This window comes from Carcharhinus amblyrhynchos, chromosome 15 (assembly GCF_965287045.1).
Source record: "Carcharhinus amblyrhynchos chromosome 15, sCarAmb.v2.hapA, whole genome shotgun sequence".
In the NCBI taxonomy this organism is placed as follows: Eukaryota; Metazoa; Chordata; class Chondrichthyes; order Carcharhiniformes; family Carcharhinidae; genus Carcharhinus; species Carcharhinus amblyrhynchos.
The window spans coordinates 6,039,462-6,054,459 of record NC_137338.1 but is presented as its reverse complement, the minus strand read 5'-3'; the positions used below and the strand labels follow the sequence as shown (position 1 = coordinate 6,054,459).

Sequence of the window (14,998 nt, the reverse complement as noted above, 5' to 3'; positions counted from 1 at the left end):
AAAGTTTGGGGGAATTGGGTCTTGAGTGGTTTCTCTCCTTGGTTGGGCACCATCGCTGTGGGTTTGACAAATTAGGTAGACACTAGTAATTGAAAGTGGAAGATTGCATCACACGTTCATTGGGCCTTTATACTACATTTAGTTAAGAGGGCAGACAGATAACTGAGTGACTGAAAACTAAACCAGACTCCATTTTTGTAGACACCGCACACATACTGAATCACCTCATTGCTGTTTGGTGTTCCATTCTCAGGGTATATGATGTGGGGTAAGTTTTTAGTGTCAGTTGTTTTGATCTAAAAGCTTTATTTATAGAATTGTGACCTATTTAAAGTTACGTCAATGCAGTTCGAATTTTTTTCCATTGTCACTTGTTTTTCTCCAGTTTGCTCACTTTCACTGGTGTACAGTTCCACCAGCTCCCTGGATATTTTACCCAAGTCATCAAACTATTTTGTTGTGCTTCACAGTCACTGGGACTCTAGGGCCATTGTCCACACTCTTCACCACTGATTCCATTTTTCTTGCTGGCCTCAGTCTCAAGTGAAAACAGATGGTTTGTGATTTCTGCAACCTGAACTGCACTTCAGTCCTATCTTCTCCGTCACCAAACCCATCTACTTTTGCCACTGTGATATTGTCCTTCTGATGGCTAATCTGGTGCTGGAAACCTCATTCATTCTTCAGTTACCTGACAATTCCAGACTTCTCCTTTTAGATAGAATTAGTTCCACCCTCCATTAGCTCATCAAAGCTCTGTTACTAATTGGTGCAGTAGTTATCATTGCTGCTTCACAGCGCTAGGGACCCAGGTTCAATTCTGGTCTTGGGTGACTGTGCAAATACCACAGAGACATTCTTACCCCAACTCAGTGTGGGTTTCCTCTGGGTGGCTCCAGTTTCCTCCCACAGTCTAAAGATGTGCGGGTTAGGTGGATTGGTCATGCTAAATTACTCCTCAGTGTCAGGGGAATTAACAGAGTAAATATGTAGGATTACGAGGATAGAGCCTGGGTGAGATGGTGTCGGTTCAGACACCATGGGCCAAATGGCCTCCTTCCACACTGTAAGGATTCTATGATTTGTTAATCATAACTTGTACCATGTCCCATTCACCCATCATCCGTGTTGCCTGTGGACCTGCATTTATTTCAGGTTTGATAGTGCCTCAGTTTTAAAATTCTCGTTGCTTTTGAATCCCTCAGCCTTCTCCTAATTTCTGTAACTATCTCAAGTTCTTGTATTTCCATCTACCACCTATTCTGCCTTTGTGCATATTGTACCAATGACAGCTGTAGCAACCTTAGCCCAAAGCTCTGGGATGCCTCCCTCGCCTCCCTCTCCCTTCCTGAAAACCTACCTCTTTGGCCAAGCTTTTGGTCATCTGTCTGACCTAGTATCTTCACTGTAAACCTGGTGTTAGCGTTTGCCTGGCGACGCACCTGTGCAATGTCTCAAATTTGCTATTGACCTGGCTGTTTTTGAGTTTTGGCAGACTTGTAAATGTTTTTGTTTTTCTGTTTGTGTGTCTTTCAGGAGTGGCCAGGACAAACCTTCTCCACACGGAATCTATGCGTGGCCACAGAGAGTGCTTTGAGAAATTTCACCTCATCGCTAACCAGGAACTTCCACGGCCAAAAGTGTCCAAGAGCACCTACAGGGACGTGAAGGATATCCTGAGCAGAAAGATCAGCCAGATTATTCAGTATGCACAAAATCAACACTCGCACGCTGACCTACAGGGCTGCCAACAAGGGCAGGTCAAGGGTCATGACCCCGAACCAAGCTTATTCACGGGACACTTACCCCAGCTGAATAGTTCACGGTTACCCCGCTACTCCCCACGCTGGCTGGACGGGAGCTCGCCAGGCTATTCGGAATGCAGACAGGGAATCTTGGAGCAGGATACGCAAGGAGAATTTCGTCTGGGGGTGTTGGGAGCAGCTGCCAGCAGGTTTCGAGGTGGTGATATCCGTTGGTCCACTGAGGAACTTGCACAAAGGACAGAAACTCAGCTAGCAACAGGGAATCGCAGCATGGAGGCCAGGTGTCATCGGCACTACACCCAGGAGGAGCGTAAGTATAGCACTGGCTGTTTGACATTTATACAGTGTCCTTCACAACCCCACTAGGGACTGATTGCCAATCAGAAAAAGACCCATTTATGCCAACTGTTTCCTATCTGCTAACCTGCTTACAATCCATCTCAAGACATTACCTGGAATCCCATGTGCTTTAACTTCACATTGTAGTCTGTCCTTGTTGAAAGTCTAAATATACCACATGCACTGGTTCTCCTCAGTCAATGCTACTAGTTACGTTCTCAAAAAATTCCAATAGATTCGTCAAACATGATTTCCCCTATGTAAATGCTTGCTGACTTTCTGATTATATCACTGCCTCCCAAATGCCGAGTTATGAAATTCTTGGTAATAGATTTTAGCAACTTCCCTAGTACTGACGTTAGGCTCACTGGTCTATAGTTCCCTGTTTTCTCTCTACCTCCCTTTTTGAATAGCAGGCTTACATTACCTATCTTCCAATCTGTAGGAACTATTCCAGAGTCCAAAGAACTTTGGAAAATAACCACCAATGGATCTATTATTTCCAGGGCCACTTCCTTAAGTTCTCTGAATTGAAGATTATCAAGGCCTGGAGATTTATCCACCTTCAATCCCATCAGTTTCCCCAAAACTGTATCTTTTCCAATGCTGATTTCCTATAGCACACAAGAAGCAATACTTTTAACTGTATCCCAAATACACGTGACAATATTAAATCAAATCAAAGAAAGCAACTGGGTTGTGGGACAATGTTTGGCAAATGTAGGAAAGGTTGCCTCTAATCCACATTCAGTGGTCTTTTAATCTTGTCCATGTGAAGTGTTGATTTGAAACGCTAAGCAGAGCTGAAAATTAACATTGGGACAGGAGGCAGCCATTTCGCCCTTTGAGACTGACTCCATTATTCAGTTTGCTCATGATGATCTTGACTCCATCTACACCTTTTGGGTTCTATATTCACTAATACTTCTGCTTAACAAAAATTTATCAATCTCAGTTTCTAAGGACAGCATTGGAAATTTCCTCATGGAGGGAGTATTTCCTGACATAGCCCAGCTCTAATTTTAAGGCAATTTCCCAAACCTTTCATCTTTTTTTGGACTCCTTCCACCTCTCCCAGCCAGAGGAAATAATTTACAGTGGTTAGTACTGCTGCCTTGCTGCGCCAGGGACCTGGGTTCAATTCCCAGCTTGGGTCACTGTCTGTGCAGAGTCTGTACATCCTCCCTGTGTCTGCATGGGTTTCCTCCGGGTGCTCTGGTTTCCTCCCACAGCCCGAAAGACGTGCTGGTCAGGTGCATTGGCCACACTAAGTCCTCCCTCAGTGTACCCGACTAGGGATTTTTGTAGTAACTTCATTGCCGTGTTAATGTAAGCCTACTTGTGACACTAATAAATGAATTTTAAAAAACTTTTACTTTTTTATCTACCTGAATGTTGTTGAAAAGAAAGATATGTTTCCAAAGCTTTTCATCTTCTAACCATCAGGACAAACGTAAGAGTGTGAAGTTTCAAATGATCTCAAGAATTTATAGCACAGGAGAAATAGGTGCTGATTGGTTGGCCAGTCAACCCCTGGCTGAGTCATTGCCATGGAGAAAGCAGTGGGGAGCTATAGACTCTCTAAGCTGCTGAGTAATTCAAAAAAGGCACAAGACTTGAAAATATTCATTTTGTTTACAGCGAATGGTCCTTGCGTGTGAATGTATGTCATTTTAACTAGTGTAGATGAGCCATGTTATATGGTCAACTGATTTACATCAATCCTGATTTCCCTTCCTTGGTCATTAGTTGGGTGACAGAAGAGCGTTTCCCTTGAGGACAGTGTTTAGTCATGTGTAGAGAGACGCTGGCAATTGTGATGTTTCTAACGATCTTTAATGTTTCTTGCAGTGAGCGCCATGTCGGTTGATGATCTGGTGTCTATGAACGAACAACTCCTCAAACAAATCAAAGGTATATTGCCACATCTCTGTCATGGCGAAGTAAAATCAAAATTGGTGCTGAACTTCAGTAAAGAAGCTTAGAACATAGAACATTACAGCGCAGAACAGGCCCTTCGGCCCACGATGTTGCGCCGACCAGTTAAAAAGCAATGACCCTCTAACCTAAACCAAACCCTTTCCATCCATAAACCTATCCACGGATCTCTTAAACGCCCCCAAACTAGGCACATCCACAACTGCAGCAGGCAGGGCATTCCAATCCCTCACCACCCTCTGGGTAAAGAACCTACCCCTGACATCTGTCCTATAACTACCACCCCTTAATTTAAAGCTATGCCCCCTCGTGCTAGCTTTCTCCATCCGAGGAAAAAGGCTATCACTGTCCACCCTATCTAAACCTCTAATCATCTTATATGTTTCAATAAGGTCCCCTCGTAGCCGCCGCCTTTCCAGCGAAAACAACCTCAAATCCCTCAGTCTCTCCTCATAGGACCTCCCCTCCATACCAGGCAACATCCTGGTAAACCTCCTCTGCACCCTCTCCAAAGCCTCCACATCCTTCCTATAATGTGGGGACCAGAACTGCACACAATACTCCAAGTGCGGCCGCACCAGAGTTTTGTACAGTTGCAACATGACGCTGTGGCTCCTAAATTCAATCCCCCTACCAATGAACGCCAAGACACCGTATGCCTTCCTAACAACCCTATCTACTTGATTCCCAACTTTCAGGGATCTATGTACACATACACCTAGATCCCTCTGTTCATCCACACTATTCAGAGTCCTACCGTTAGCCCTATACTCTACACATCCGTTATTCCTGCCAAAGTGAATTACCTCACACTTTTCCGCATTAAACTCCATCCGCCTCCTCTCGGCCCAGCTCTGCAACTTGTCCAAGTCTCCCTGTAAACTAAGACACCCTTCCTCACTATCTACCACACCTCCGACTTTGGTGTCATCAGCAAATTTACTAATCCACCCAACTATACCCTCATCCAGATCATTTATAAAAATTACAAACGGCAGTGGCCCCAAAACAGATCCCTGAGGCACACCACTTGTAACTGAACTCCATGACGAATACTTACCATCAACCACCACCCTCTGTCTCCTATCCGCCAGCCAATTCCTGATCCAATTTCCTAAATCACCCTCAATCCCATACATCTGCATTTTCTGCAGAAGCCTACCATGGTGAACCTTATCAAATGCCTTTTCAAACACGGTGCTTGTTCAACATGGGTTTTTTTTGTGTTTAGTACAGGCTCTGTCCTTGTGTCTGTGTTTTTGTTGGAGTGTTGAGACGTTAGAAATCGCGTCGCACTGATAGCTATTGTCTTAGCCCTAGTACTCGCTTCACAAGAAATGGCTAAAGGATCTGAAATAGTTCAAGCTGTCATTAATGTTCCAGCATAAGCATTAAATAGGGGTTGGGCCCCATGAGTGTGGAGGAAGGATGCTGATTCCAGTGTTGGAAAGTAAGATTCAAAAGATTCCGCTGTTTAAATTTCACTGCACATCCCATGTTTTCCATCCCACCAACCAGAGAAAACCCGACTGCCTATAGAAGGACTTGCATTTCTACAGCACCTTTCACAACCTATGATGTATCAAAGTGTTTCTCAGCCAATGTAATACTTCTGAATAATAGTCACTGTTGTAATGTAGGAAACACCACAGCCAGCTTTTGCACAGCAAGCAGCAATTTGAGAATGGCCAGATAATGGCTGGAATTTTACTCAGCTGCCCACCACGGCAATCGGAGCGGGTGAAGAGGTGGACTATGGAAAGGTCCGTTGACCTCGAGCGGGATTTTACTGTTTCCGGACGAGTGAGGTTGTAAAATCCCACCTATTGTGCTTTTGGTGGTGATTTTGAGGCGCAAACGTTGGCCAGGAGACTGTACACTCTCACATCCGTGTCAGAAAGTAGTTCTAACCAGTCCATAATTCCAGTCCCGCACCGAGGGACTGCTGCATGGTCAGAGGAACTGCCTTTCCTTGAGTCAAACAATCAAACTAAATTAAATAAACTCAGGGACAAAGTTAAAAGGACAGCCCCTTAAAGAGGAGGCGATGAACTAGTGGTATTATCGCTAGACTTTTAATCCAGAAACTTGTCTAATATGCTGGGGAGCCGAGATCAAATCCCACCATGGCAGGTGGTGGAATTTGAATTCATTAAAAAAAATCTGGAATTAAAAATCTACTGATGGCCATGAAACCATTGTCGATTGTTGGAAAAACCCATCTGGTTTACTAATGCCCATTTAGGGAGGAAATCTGCTGTCCTTACCTTGTCTGGCCTAATGTGATTCCAGAGCCATAGCAATGTGGTTGACTCTCAATTGCCCTTCAAGGGCAAACTAGGCTGGGCAATAAATGCTAGCTTACCAGTGACACCCATGTCCCATGAATGAACAAAAAGAAAGGGAGGCTGCCTTTCCAATGAGGCATCTGCTCTCGGATCCCATGTGACTGTTTTGCAGAAAAGTGGGGGAATTCTGTGATATGCCCAACCCAATATTTGTTTCTCAACCAACATCTGACTGCCATGGGTGCCAGGAATCAGTGCCTCGAGAGGAGTCGTAGATTGATACAGCACAGAAAAGTCCATTCTGCCCATCTTATCTATGCGAGCTCCTTGAAAGAGATATCCCATTAGATCCACAGCTCTGCTTCTCCCTCATTGTGCAAAATCTGCAGAGCATTCAGTTAAAGTTTATTTATTAGTGTGCTAAGTAGCCTTACATTAACACTGCAATGATGTTACTGTGAAAATCCCCTAGTCGCCATACTCCAGTGCCTGTCCGGGTACACTGAGGGAAAATTTATCATGACCAATCTACCTAACCCACGCATCTTTGCACTGTGGGAGAAAACCGGAGCACCCGGAGGAAACCCACGCAGATGTAGGGAGAATGTGCAAACTCTGCACAGATGGTGACCCGAGCCCGGGTCCCTAGTGCTATGAAGCAGCAGTGCTAACCACTGTGCCACGGTGCCATCCGGATCAGGTGTTCCATTATAACGGGACCTGTTTCTACTACCCTTTCGGGCTTCGCTAGTAATTTATAAATGTAGGATGTACCCTCCTTTTCAACTTGATCACCCTAATTTTCTTTTTCTTCCTTTCTCTGCTTGAAGTGGTTTTTGAAGATCTGGCACAAGAACTGGAGAAGAAGGACTCTCTCGCCTCTGAGCTACATGTCCGCTATATCGCTATTGAGCAGCTGTTCAAGAACCGGGCCAAGCTGCCCTGGCTGCGGGTGGGGCGAGGGGGTATCAAACCCAGTGCCCCCCTCGACAACTGACTCACTGCCCGCTGATAAAGCACAGATCAGAAAACAGCTTTCCAAAAAAAGATGCCCAACAGTGTTAGATTGAACTCTGCTGTGGGAAACATTTTGTACGTTATTTTACATCTATATTTGCAAAAGAAAAAAAAATAACTTATTTTACATACTTGTTTAGGTCAATTTTGTGTGTTTTTTTTTAAAAGACTTTTGTTTTGAAACCCTGTGTGACTATTCAAACCTTTATTGGTTTGGTGGATTTTGGAACCTCCTACAGGACTAGTTATTGCTACCAAATGTAATTTGAGACATCTTGTGTTCAAATTACTGGGGAGTTTTATTGGGTTTCTCACTGGCTAGATATCCAGCCCGACACTCATCGTACAGCTGACCCAGGTCTGAAGCTTGGCCCCTGATCTGTGCTCGAGTTGGGGACCAGTTGATGAACAAGAGGAAAGTTCCAGAACTGATTCTCATCCTCTTTGGATCCTCACCCCCTCTCATCTGCTGGGTTGTGGTGACGAGATTGGACTGGGCTGTGACGTGCACTGCAGTTGAATAGCCTTGTGCTGTTCACTTTTTTGAGCTTCATAGGTTAGAGATCAGCCATTTGAGACCCCTGGGGGACTAGGTGTGTGGAAATATTTAAGTTGGCATGATAGTTTTGCTTATGGCATTCTTGCACTGCAGGTCCTCCTCAGTGGAATCGATGCTGGAGTCAATTATTTTGGTCTCGCTGGCACGCGCTATGTGATTATGTGTTCAGTAACATTACAGTCAGTTCTATTCTGACTCTGCATAAAATAGGGCAGTTACAGGATGCTGATGTTACCTGATGCATTTCAGTGCGCTCATACTCCTTGGGGTTAACATTGGTGTGAAACAGTGCTCAGCCAACACTGTAAATCGACAGTAAAGGTACAGAGGGAAACTCTGTCCAGTTCTCTGTCTCTCTCACTGAGGCTGGCTCAGACACCCTGATTTTTGAGCTGTATTAACGTTGGAACAGTGGTATCATCAGGAAGTGAAAACCCCCATATTTTGAACTCCACTTTTTTAAAAAAAAAACATCTTCCAAAGCCAGACTTGGGGATTTTAAAGCCACAAGGTGAGAGGTAGAATATGTAGGGGTTAATAACCTAGACCTACAGAACGGATAAGGAAAGTTAGATTCTGAGATTATAGCCCCCTTCACGACCTCGGGACATCCTAAGTCACCTTGCAGTCAATTAAGTATTTCGGTCTGTTGCCCTTTATTTACAGTAGGAAACTTGCCCACTATGGGGGCTGGATGAGTTTGTAATGGGCATCCGGTCAGTTTTGAAGTGTATTCCAGTTTTATTGGGGATTTTTTTTATCAGATTGAGCTCACTTCTTGGATCAGAGGGTGATGAATGAGGGGTGTAGGGATCGGTGAGTGGAGTGTAAGGGAGAATTTTTCTGCTCCTTTTCCTCTTTTTATATTGTGCTGCAAAAACTCCCGATAGCTTTTTACACCTGTCACCGACAAGCAGCAAAATTGGTTTCACTGAGTCTACGTTCTGCAAACACTGACCAGGAGGGAGCTACTGATCGCACTGGCAACTGTAACAGGTCAGTGCCCTACCCTGGGTATCTCGATCACTGGTCAGCTACTGGCACAGAATTGGTGTAGAATCATAAAATAGCTACAGCACAGAAAGAGACCATTCAGCCTATTGTCTGTGCTGGCCTTCTGACGGACCAATTCACTTAGAGTCACTCTCCTGCCTTTTCCTGTAGCCCTGCACGCTTTCCATATCAGATAGTAAGCCAATTCCCTGTTGAATGTCTTGATTGGGTCTGCCTCCATCATACTCAGGCACTCCACATCCTGATGCATTCACTTTGTGAAAAGGCTTTTCCTCATGACGGTATCTCTTTAACCAATTACCTTACATTTTTGCCCTCTAGTTCTCAATCCTTCCTCCAATGGGAGGAGTTTCTCCCTGTCCAGTCTGTGCGGACCTCCTCATAATTGTGGACACTTTGATCTAATCTCAACCTTCTCACTCTCTCCAAAGAGAACACCCAACTTTGCCAATCTACATAACTAAAAAATTCAGAACAGGCTAGAGGGGCTGAATGGTTTCCTTCTGTTACAAATGGTTGTTGCTAAATGTTGCACCTGGAGGTGGGGGGGGTGCAAAAGACAAACTTATTTTTGCCACCTGTTTAAACCCAATCCTTTTACAAATGTCTAGCAGTGTGAGCTTCTGACCAGTTTTTTAGCCGACCGGAGTATTGAGTTTCACATTTCAATGTTCTTTTTGTATAAGGTAACGTAGGTAAATTATTTTGTGCAGCAACCCTGTGCAGTGTTAAGTGTGGGTGGGAAGGAGGGTTCGTAGATATTCTCATAGGCATTTAATGTAGAGAATCGCCTTTTTTATTCCAAAATGCAAAAGCAATTCTGCGGATGCTGGAAATCTGAAATAAAAACTCTAAAAAAAAACTGGAAATGCTCAGCAGGTCGATTAGTATCTGTGCAAGAGAGAGAACCAGAGTTAATGGCTGGAAGTTTACTGGCAGGCCCACTTGCACCCGAGAGCAACATTCTCTGTTGGCTCGGGTGGGATTGTACGAACCTTGGGCGCAATGCCGGTAAAATTCAGCCCAGTGTTTCAGTTTGATGGCCTCTTCTGAAAACGTTAACATTCTCCACAGATGCTGCCTGACCTGCTGAGCATTTTCCAGCGTTCTTTGCTGCGCTCTGTAATTGATTCCAGAGGTTTTTTTTTTATCTGAATCTTTAGTGTTGGCTGTTTTTTTTTATTCGTATGTTTTGGGGTGCGGGTTTTATATTGTGAAAACCATGTGGATGTAGTGGTTTTAAGATGCAACATTTGCCCTATGCTAGGGAATTAAAATCCATTTGCAGTGAATATTAAGTCTGCTAAATCAAAAGCTCTCATGAGGAGTATAACGGTTGCAGAGACTGCAGTGTGTGCATGTTCTTTTGGATTAGGGTAGTAGTGCAAATACTTGGATGCCTTAGCTTGCATTGTCCAAGAACCTGACACTATCAGGGATTATTGAAACCCAGCCTGTGTGTACACTTCTGCTATCTTTTTTATTTAAACAGACTCTGAGACCAGTATTCACATTTACAGTAACGCTCCTCAGGATTGTCCTGTCATATCTGCAGCTCTCTGACCACGTGCGATTTCCTCTGACTTTGTATCGGTCTGAATTTTCACTCAGTTTTTTTGCAGTGTTCATCATTGTCTTGTGTCATTTCTAGGTCTCTTTTTAATTTTGATATGACTGTGGATTTAAGTCTAGATAAAGCGCTGAGCCCTATAGTGACAATATCCTGGACCACTAATGGTTTGATCAAACGGGGCAATGTCTTGTCGGCTTGGGGAAACCCAGCCTGTTTTTTTTTAAGGCCAGGCCAAAGGTAACTTTACAAAAAAAGAAACCAAGTCCTTTCTGGACATAATTTTTTTTTTCAGACAGTGTAAAGCAACCTATCAAATTTCAGCGCAGGGAGAAATCTTGAATGCAGCTCAATATTCTGAGCTGCCTCTTCCACTGGGAGCGCTCCACCAGCAAAGACTTCAGAAAGAATAAAGCTGCATAGATTTTACCAGAAGCTCTCCAGAAATGAGGACTGGAACGTGCTGCATTTTTTTACTGCCATCTCCTGCTGTGACACTGCCATTTCCTCCAGCATGTTTTGCCAGGTTATTGCTGGGGTTTGTTAACCTGCGTTGACTAGACTGTGGTTTAGGTTAAATTACTTGTGTTGCCTACTCAACAACAGGCTTTCCAAGGTTGCTGTCCTGCTGTTGGGGATAATGTGGCGATTTGCATTCTATCGTCTGACAAGTCTTTTTACACTTGCATTGTATAAAATAAAACTCTATATACCGGAAAATAGATTTTAAATAAAGAATATTTTCTTAGCCTGCTTCTGTTGTTCCTTTTTTGCATATGTTGAAGTCCAGGCTTTTTCACTTCTCCCACACCCCCGCCTCCACATCACCACCCACAACTGACCTTGCAAAGATAGTCTGCAAGTTTCATTCACAGTTTCTACCCTGTTAACTTGGGCCCTATAAATAGTGTGAAAATCTCTCCACCTCTCACTCTCTTTTCCTGTATGATACTCCACAACACCTCCCTCATTGACGAAGCTCCCCTAATATCATCTATTTAGGACCAGTGTCTGAGGCGTGAGTCGCTTGAAGCTAAAATCAGGATTGTGCAACTGGAGGAATGCAGAGATCTTGGGAATGTTGTGTAGCTGGAGGTTACTGAGATAGGCAAGGGGGTTGGGGTTGGGCGTGGGCCATGAAGAGCTTTGAAAACATGGCTGAGAATTTTGAAAGTGTGAGATCAAACGAGCCAGACTTCCTGTTCCCAAGTGCTCTCCAGTGTTTCTTGTGGTGGAGTCTGCACATTCTCCTCCCGGCGCTCCGGTTTCCTCCCACAGCCAAAGATGTGCAGGTTTGGTGGCTTAGCCATGGTAGGGGGGTTTGGGGCTGGGTAGGATGCTCCTTCCACACTAAAAATTCTATGGACAACATTGAGGACAGTGGGTCATAACGGTCAGGATTGTCTAATCTGTTCTTCATGGTATAACAACTTGCTGATTACACACAAACCCAGACAGTAAAAAAGGGGTGGGGTGGCACAGTGGTTAGCACTGCTGCCTCGCAGCACCAGGGGCCCAGGTTCGATTCCCAGCCTCGGTTCATTGTCTGTGTGGAGTTTGTACGTTCTCCCCACGTCTGCCTGGGTTTCCTCCGGGTGCTCCGTTTTCCTCCCACAATCCAAAAAACGTGCTGGTTTGGTGCATTGGCCGTGCTAAATTCTCCCTCGGTGTACCCGAACAGGCACCGGAGTGTGGCGACTAGGGAATTTTCACAGTAACTTCATTGCAGTGTTAATGTACTCGTGACACGAATAAATAACCTTTACTACGAATGGTCATTTAGGGTAAAGAAAACAAACACGACTTGGGTTTTAACGTCTTGCTGCCCTCTGGTGGTATGTTTGTAATCTGCAATTCATCAGTTATAGGAGTCCAAACTTTTTGATTGAAATGCATTTTTAATCCACAAATTTTTAATACATTACTTCTATAATCCTAAATACAGAACTAGACAGTTTCCTTCTGGAATTGTTTCCATTTTATACTTTTCTATTTTTTAAAATCTCAACACTTTTCATAGGAAATCTCCTTTTCTTACATTTTCAATATTGCTTTCAATAATGTTAACTTTTCTTTCTAATCTTGGTTCCAACGATAGTTCCAGGGCTGGAAGGGAGGGTCAGAAAGTTTTGTGTTTTTGAGGCTAAAATTAGGTTATCCTGAAAATGTGCCATCCTGTGGTAGCATTTGGTACTGCAGATCAATGTGCGTGCAACTACAGTGGATAATGATGTGACTTCATATCGCACATTAAATACGATATTGACTCAAGGTGTTTCTCAGAAGTGATATGAGACAAATATTGACACTGGACCAAAGGTTACAGATCGTTAATATGGTTGACTCAAATCTTGGTCAATAGAAGTAGGTTTTTAAGGAACACCTTTGAAGGGATAGAAGTGCTACCATCTAGGAGGACAAGTGCAGCAGATACGTGGGAACACCACCACCTACAAGTTTCCCTCCATTTACTACCTTGACTTGGGAATATATCGCCATTCTTTCACTGTCGCTGGGTCAAAATCCTGGAACTCCCTCCCTAACAGCAGTGTGGGCGTACCTACACCTCATGGACTGCAGCGGTTGAATTGCTGAAGGGCAATTAGGGATGGGCATTATACGTTGGCCTAGTCAGCAAAGCCCACGTTCTGTAAAACAATATAAATAAAAAGCCGGTGGTGTTGACAAAGATGGGGAGGGGGGTGAGGCCAGTCAGGGATTGGAAACAGAGATGAGAATTTGAGCTTTGAGGTGTTTGTGGGCCAGGTGACATGTGACCTAGGTCACTGAAGAACGGGGTCATGGGTGAATAGGACTATCTGGAGGGACATTTTCCTAATCTTCATTCATCCACTGATGAGAGAGTTTTCTGTCTTCTCATATGAGAAGATTTAGATGATTGGTGGCTGGGCACTGTCGATGTGAGGTTTGGCCAGAATGAAATGGGGTTGGTGGCCTGTACCCTGGGACTAATTGATGAATTTGAGATATACAATTTTACCATTTTCATTCTAAGCGCTGAATCTGGGCGCAATTCAGATCCAACTTTGGAATCTGTTCTCAGGCACCCCCCCCCCCCCCCCCACATGCACTGAGCCTGAAAAAGACAATCGTGAGTCTGAATCACACTGTGGATCATCCCGATCTGAGTCAGGGAGCTGTTGGAAGCTCTGAACTTTCCTCTTCAGAAGCTGCAGCACCCGAAACAGACCTTTGCCAAGCCTGTTTGTTTCATGCTGAACCTGGATGCATGGACGCGATGGTTAAAAAGGGGGAAAATGCTGGTAAAGTTGGGCGGGCAGTTTATTAATTCAATTTAAATGCATGCAAAAGTATGCAAATTGATGTCATGCCCATTTCGGGCATGGTTCAGATCGTGGCCATTTTCCAGCCTTGGTAAAGTAGGAATCTGTGTGGAAGCAGGTGCAGATCACGCTATTCGCCTCACACCCGACTTTACCAAGTTTTAGCACCCAAAAATGGGCGTAACCCAATGGTAAAATCAGGCCCAATACCTGGGCCAGAGCAGCCATTGGGATGGCGAGGGAAATAAAGAGACTCACTTCTGTTAGCCAGGTAAACTCCCCACCCAGGCCTTCTGGCAAATATTGCCTTGGGTTCTTTTATGGCAAAGGGGCTGTATTTCCAACACTGCTGCACTCCCTCGGTAACTGAACTGAGAGCGCTGGCCAAAATCAACTCTCCTCAACAAATTAATATTCAGCACAAATTTCACAGAGAGCAGTTTTTAAATGTTGGTTTAACTCCATCGCTTGCAGTCATGGTTCAATTTACAAATAAAACATACATTTCAGTATCAGTAATCCAACCGAGCATCCAGAATTGAAACAGAAGACTGCCAGCCCTGCTGAATCTGTAATAGAAGACACAGGAACGTGTGACCAGCTGTCTTTGGGAAGGTTTCTCTGTTTGATGTGGTGATCAGGAAACTTTAACCAGTCTCTCCTGGCACTGTGTGTGTCTTGGATTTTGTGCTTTCCACACAGAGTCACGTACAGTCCATGTTAAATTTCATTCCCCTTGCTCATCTTCCTTTGCAAGTTTCTGTGTGTGACAGGACACAGCTGTTCACTCATTTAATAACCCTCCATAGAATCCTACAGTGCAGAAAGAGGCCTTTCAGCCCATCGAGTCTGCACCGGCTACAATCCCATCCAGGTTCTCTTCCCGCAACCCTAGCTAATCTCCTTGACACTAAGGGGCAATTTAGCACTGCCAATCAACCTACATCTCCGGACTGTGGGAGGAAACCAGGGCACCTGGAGGAAACCCATGCAGACATGAGAAGAGCATGCAGACGCCACACAGATAGTGACCCAAGCTGGGAATTGAACCCGGCTCCCTTGCGCTGTGAGGCAGCAGTGCTAACCACTGTGCCATCATGCCATCCCAGTCAGTGCACAGTGATGGCCGTGTGTACTGTCTACAAGACCATTTGTGGTAAATTGTCAAGGTTCCTTCGACAGCACTTCCCCAACCTGTGACC

At 44.5% G+C, this 14,998-nt stretch overlaps 1 protein-coding gene across 1 annotated transcript in view; it reads left to right on the top strand.

The window, feature by feature from the left end:
- Positions 1 to 11,202, top strand: part of c15h21orf91 (chromosome 15 C21orf91 homolog) — a 59,435-nt gene extending 48,233 nt beyond the window's left edge. Inside the window, exons 3-5 of the mRNA XM_080203380.1 lie at positions 1,537 to 2,076; positions 3,957 to 4,019; positions 7,162 to 11,202. Coding sequence (XP_080059506.1) covers positions 1,537 to 2,076; positions 3,957 to 4,019; positions 7,162 to 7,328 — 770 coding nt within the window. The 3' untranslated portion in view covers positions 7,329 to 11,202. The remainder of the gene's footprint in view (positions 1 to 1,536; positions 2,077 to 3,956; positions 4,020 to 7,161) is intronic.
- The last annotated feature ends 3,796 nt before the right edge of the window (positions 11,203 to 14,998 follow it).